Genomic DNA, 6385 nt, shown 5'->3' with positions numbered 1-6385 from the left:
TGGGTCTGGCTGCTGTGCTCAATCCTTCCCGCTGCTGCCCTTAAGGGTGAACCTGTTGTGCCCCTGTGGCGAGATGTTCTGTTCCTGGACTAGCTGGATGGATGTATCCTCTACACTCTCCCCTGCAGGGATTGCAGCTGCAGGATTACACCTGAGGCCTGTATGCCAGTCCTGAGCTGTGCCTGGAGGGGGCAAGGTGAAGTAGGAGGAAGAGGGAGCTCTCTGCACACACTCATGGGACCTGGGCTAGGACTGGGTCTGGGGGCTCCGGGACGGGGCAAAAATTCCTACTCTGTGGGAGGGGTGGGGGAGGTATGGCGGAGTGGTGTGGGGTGGCCGGAGGGGATGGAGAGGGTCTGGCCCACTCTGCACCTGGGCTGGGACTGGTCCCGCCGGTGCAGGGTAGCAGGAAGCTCTCCGCACACTCACCGGACCTGGACTAGGACTGGGTCTGTGGGCTCCTGGAACTCGGCAGAAAATCCTACTCTGCGGGGGAGGGGGGGAGGCACTGCGGAGTGGTGGGGGTCGGTCCAAGGGGCTGGGACAGGGTCTGGCCCACTCTGCACCTGGGCTGGGACTGGTCCCGCCGGTGCAGGGTAGCAGGAAGCTCTCCGCACACTCACCGGACCTGGGCTAGGACTCGGTCTGGGGGCTCCCGGAACTCGGCAGAAAATCACGCCCAGTCTTAATTGCTGTCTCAGTACGCCATGGGGGCAGGGCCCACATGGCAGGCCTGGGAATCAAACCCCCAGCCTGGCCCCTGTCTTTTGATTTCTTTGAAGAGTTTGAGTAGAGTTGGCATTAAATCTTCTCTAAATTTCTTGTAAAATTCAGCTATGAATGCATCATTGGCTTTTCTTTGTTGGTAGAATTTTTATTAATTTTTATTTTCATTCACTGTTATTGAGTTATTCAGAATTTTTACATTTTCTTATTCAGCTTTGGTAGTTCGTATGCATGCAGGAATATGTCCAGTTCTTCAGTGTTTTCCATCCTGTAAGATTTTGGAAATAGATATTGGTGATCTTCTTAATTTCTTGTAGGCTGTAGTGATCTTACCCTTTTTATTTTATTTTATTTATTTTTTTGCAGAACCTGGGATTGAACTCAGGCCCTTGCACTTCCTCTTATTCTACTGAGCTATCTCCCCGGCCCCCCTTTTTATTCCTTATTCCATAAATTTGAATTTGTTTTTCTTTCCTCTTTTTGATAAGGTTGGCTAGGGGTTTAGTTTTTTTTTGGATGGGGGATCTAATTCAGGACCTTGCACTTGCCAGGCAGGCGCTTATGCTGTCGAGCTATCTATCTCCTTGTCTCTAGATTAAGAATCTTGAAAAATGACTTAAGCCAATTATGTTCTTTTATAAATTAGTGTATTTATAAATATTTGAGCATCAGTTTTATACTTTAGGTATAAAAATTAATGAATTAGATTTTTATATCAGAGCTATATGATTGCCATAGAAATTATTTTTTAAGCTGTTGAGCCCTAAATTTTGTTTTCCAGTTGTTATGAGAATTCAGCTTTCTACTCCTTTTCTGTACTTAACTGAATTTTCCACTAAGAAATTGCTTAATTGATGTTTGTCCTCAGGTGTGCACTTCCTGTGCTGGTACCTCTGTTTCTTAAAACCGAGCTATGATTAATACAAGTCTTTTTTGCTGAGATGCTCTGGATTGAGATTCCCATACATCTTGTACAACTAGATCAATGAACTGTCTTCACTGGACCTATTTCTTGATGGCATTGAAAAGTTTTCTTGAGCAGTAACTTTTATTTACAATATATCTCTGTGTAATGGGAAATGTTCTACTTCATGACAACTAAAGGAAATAGTGCAGCATGACAGTAGCAGAAGGGTTTTCACAAGATATCATTATGCCAATACTGTGTGTGTGTGTGTGTGTGTGTGTGTGTGTATCACGTGTGCACACAAGTTGTATCCATGCACATACCCATTTTTAGTGTCTAATTTTCCAGCTGTTAATCTTTTCCTATGTGATTTGTTGGATGCCAGATGAGCTATTTGAGCTTCTCAGCAATCTGACTACTGTAGCCAAGGTGATTGTTTTTGCTGGGGTTGAATTCCTACTTAGTTCACTCAAAAACTCCCTGCTGGTAGTGGCTTTTCTATTGAATCAGTTAGTTTTTGTTTCAGTCAACTGAAAGCAGCTGTAGCCAGTAGTAGGTTTCAGTTCAAAAGTGCTGAGGTGGGAGGATTTGGAGGCCAGTCTGAGAAACACAGACCCTTTTCTGGAATTGGGCTTAGGGGAGGGAGGCAAAAACCAACAGTACATTATTTAAGTATGTGATTTAGTCAGTAAATGCTTAAAAAAAGAAACAAAACTTCTTGTTTTTCATATGCTTGAGAAGATGTTAGAAGAATTGAATTATCTTTTCCATTCTTTTTTTCCCCATTCTTAAATATATCCTATTGAGTATACAAAAATATTTTATGTTTATTCACTATAAATTAAGAACCATATCACAAAGAAAAAAGCAGTTGAAGTTATATAGTACAGAAGTAGGGATATATCTTTCATCTATAAGGACACTGGTTAGGGGAAGTGAGGAATCTTTAATGTTACAGTATTTTTTCAAACTTCTGAGGTCAGATTTATATGAACAGTCTTACTATCTTAATCTAGAATTCACCAAAAAAAAAAAAAAATAATAATAATGGTTGCAGTGACTGAACACCTCAGAAGTATCTATTGGCTTAGAATAATTATGTGTGGTTTTTTTTTTTTTTTAACCTGTCCTGCTACAGCTGCTCTTAGTTACATAAATTGAATATAAAACACTTTGGCCTAATGATAATATTTCTTGAGATACTTGTTTTCTGTTCTTTTCATTATAGCTTTTGAGGAACTTGAAAAGGCTTTGAGTACTGCCCAGAAAACAGAAGAGGCACGGAGAAAAATGAAAGAAGAAATGGATGAACAAATAAAAGCTATTGAAAAAGCAAGTGAGCAAGAACGCGTCAGTCTTCAACAGGAATTAAGTCGGGTGAAACAGGAGGTTGTTGACATAATGAAAGTAAGAATAACTGGACTGAAACGGGCTGCAATTTTCAAACCTAAGTTTGTATTTTTGGTATAGTCTTTATAGGCAAGAGTTAATTTGCATTTTAGACTATTTTATGTGATGTTCTAGATACAGTAAAAACACTTTGATAGAGAAATTAATGTTTAGTTGACCTTTTTTTGGATCCTTTCAAACTTTGCTTTCTCTCCATTGGGCCATGATGGGAACTGAGATAGATGTATGTTACCTAGCTTGCTTACTTTAAGCTCCTTAAAGCTGGGCTGTTTAGGTCCTTCAGTAGAAGGTCCTTCATAGGACATGGTTAAAAATGTCTTTGCCTAATCTGTAAGTGACTGAGAAAATTATTTGGAAGAAAGAACCTTATAGTCAACAAGTGAATTTATATTATAAGTATAGTGATCTATGAATTGTTAAGAAAATGACAAATAGCACCACCTTCCATCCAAAATCAAGGATTTATCTAGGCAATTAATTAAAAAAGGAAAGTGATAAATTCCTTCTAAGTGTGTAAAGATGTTTTATCAGACAGATAGGAATTATATACACTAGAACTACAATGATTTTTTTTTTGTAGACTTGGAAAGATTAAAAAGAAAAAAAAAGATTAAAAAGTAAGATAGCATCTGTCTCGAAGGTGGCTAATTTATTCAGAGTGAATCGTCCTCCATAAAGTTTGTAGCAACCAAGCAATAATAATACATATAATTTTTTGCCTGAGTAATATTCTAGTTTGAAGACTGTATCCTAAGGAAATTCAGATATGAAGCTAGGAGTGTAGCGCAGAGGTAGAGTACCTGCTCAACGTGTGCAAGGCCCTGTGTTCAATCACTAGTACTGCAGAGGGAGAGAAAAGGAAAGAAATGCACATGTGCATAAGTGTATTGATAGTCACAATTTGCAATGAAAAAAACTAAACCTCTTAACCATCAGTAGGAAACAGATTGTTTTGTTCTCTCTCTCTCGCTCGCTCTTTAAGTAATGGAGGAGATTTTCTTTTTTGGTAGTTGTATTTACTAGGTTTCTTTAATGGTTTTCTAGATTTTTTTCTCTCTGTATGGGTAGGTATTGAACCCAGGACTTTTGCACTGAGTGTATCCCTATCCCTTTTTTTATGTTTTATTTTGAGACAAAAATTTCACTGAATTACTAATTTCTCTAAGCGGGGCTTGAACTTGTGATCCTCCTGTGTCAGCCTCTTAGAATGCTGGCAAAGTAGGTTTAATACCATCATGCTTGGCTGCTATTTGGATTTTTGTTCTATTTAAATTTTGAGATCTTTTTTTTTTTTTTTTTGGTGGAACTGGGGATCAAACTTGGGTCCTTGAGCTTGCCAGGGAAGCACTTATTCCACTGAGCCATCTCCCTGGCCCCTTTGAGATCATTTAAAAATTTTTTTTCTGACATTTTTATGTTTCCATTTGTTTATGGTTACATCTTTGGCCCATCTGAAATTTATTTCCTGCAAGAGTGAGGAGAGGTTCCAGTTGAACACTGTCTCCCGATGACTATCAAGTAGTCTCCACATCATCTATTTAATAATCTAATTTTCCCTCTGATGTTAGCTTTTAAATGCTAAATTAGTAAACTATTCAATGTGGATCTTTTTTTGGATTTTCTATGGCACTCCATTACCTTGTCGAGTGTGCTGTCTATTGCCCTACTACATTTACACTAGTTTTATAATATGTTGTGTCATTTGGTAGTTTGCCCTAGCTGCTCACTTTTTGGGAAAATATTAGCTAATTTTATGTTTATCTAGTAACTTCTTCCCCTGTTCTGTTGGTAGTTTTGAATATATTAACTTTTGGGCTTATTTATAGGGTTTTTTTTTTTTATCATGAGTAAAGTTTATTTATTTTAGATTCAGCTGCCTCTGAAAAGCCCCACCTAGGGCTTCATGAGGCTTTTTTTTCCCCCCATAATTTTATTGAGAAACAAATAGCAATGAGACAGTTTCAAACCAAATTGGTAAGACAGTTTCAATAATTAACACATTGCATACATTCTTCCTAGTGGTTAATTGCTGTATAAGATGCAGACATGATATCCTATTTACAAACATTATTGGAACAAATCCCTCTATTCATTAAGAGAATGTAACTATATATCTATCCTAATCATTTTGAGTACACAGATACAAAATGGACATTCATCTGTATCCCCTTTTTTTGTTTAGTTCCGTTATTTGAATATTATGGGTGTGTTAACTCAGCAGAATATTCTAAAAGAGTCCAGCAGTCCATAATAGTATTGGGTCTTCCGCTTGACTGGCAATGTCAGAAATTGTTGACCCGAGTCCCCTACAGCTCAACATAACAGCATGGCTTTACTTCTTATGCTTATTTATACTTTTGACATTTGTGTAAGATTGAGTTTTTCTTTTAAAAAAATGAGGCCAATAGCTCATTAACAAATATTTCATGCCTAGAAAGCAAGACGTAATTAATTTGGTGCAGTCGGGACAGTGTGGCTGTGGTAAAGTACCTTCTCTGACAGCATCCTTTTCCCTGCCCACTATGCTTCCTTATCAGGCCAGTGGGGAATTTCCCTGCACATTGTAGAGATGAAACTTCAGCCTCATAGGCAACATCCACAAGATTAGCCCTTCTTAAAGAAAGAGTAAAATACTATGGAATTTCTTTGAACTGTTGTGGCTTTGGTGACTTTTGATGTGTATCAGGGAATATGCTCTAGTTTTTCCTAACAAGTTATTAGTTTGGTTAAACTGTAATAAAGTGTTATTTAGTTTGTAGAGTTACATATTTTCTACTGGCTATTTTCACTTTGTCTATTTGACTGTTTTCAGAAATCCTCAGAAGAACAAATTGCTAAATTACAGAAACTGCATGAAAAGGAGCTGATCAGCAAAGAGCAAGAATTGGTCAAGAAGTTTCAGGCCCAAGAAAGAGAATTACAGGATCAAATGAAAGTAGCTCTTGTAAGTACTTATTCTGTTTTTGTTATGTCTGAACTTTATAGAATTAAAAGAGTTATCTTCACCTTTGCCTCCTAGGTTAGGGTTAGACTACTGGCAACCGTGACCTGAGGCTAGGAGATAGTCAACAAAAAGACTATCAGCTTGTTAGCTTAGTATTGTGTGAAAATTAAATATATTGATCTTCTATCAGTAAAGCTTTTGTCAATTTATTTATCTATACCTTCTACACAACCAGCAACCTGTAATTAAGAGGAAAAAAAGGAAGAAAGGTTAATTGAAACAGTGACTTCGTAATTTGGGAAAAATGTTTAAAAACTCAGCAGAATGAATTATCTAGAACTCGCAAAGCTTCCAAAGTTCATCTCAATTACATTTTATTTTTATTTTTTAATAAAAAT

At 37.7% G+C, this 6385-nt stretch overlaps 1 protein-coding gene across 4 annotated transcripts in view; it reads left to right on the top strand.

The window, feature by feature from the left end:
• Positions 1-6385, top strand: part of Golga4 (golgin A4) — a 144668-nt gene that overhangs the window by 93374 nt on the left and 44909 nt on the right. For all 4 annotated transcript variants that reach the window (XM_023719777.1, XM_023719775.1, XM_023719774.1 and 1 more), the window contains 2 exons: positions 2862-3040; positions 5856-5987. In XM_023719777.1, coding sequence (XP_023575545.1) covers positions 2862-3040; positions 5856-5987 — 311 coding nt within the window. The remainder of the gene's footprint in view (positions 1-2861; positions 3041-5855; positions 5988-6385) is intronic.

The sequence above is a fragment of the Octodon degus genome, unplaced genomic scaffold (assembly GCF_000260255.1).
Source record: "Octodon degus isolate 3935 unplaced genomic scaffold, OctDeg1.0 scaffold00071, whole genome shotgun sequence".
Lineage (NCBI taxonomy): Eukaryota > Metazoa > Chordata > Mammalia > Rodentia > Octodontidae > Octodon > Octodon degus.
The sequence above is the reverse complement of the archived record's forward strand: the minus strand, read 5'-3'. Positions and strand labels throughout refer to the sequence as shown.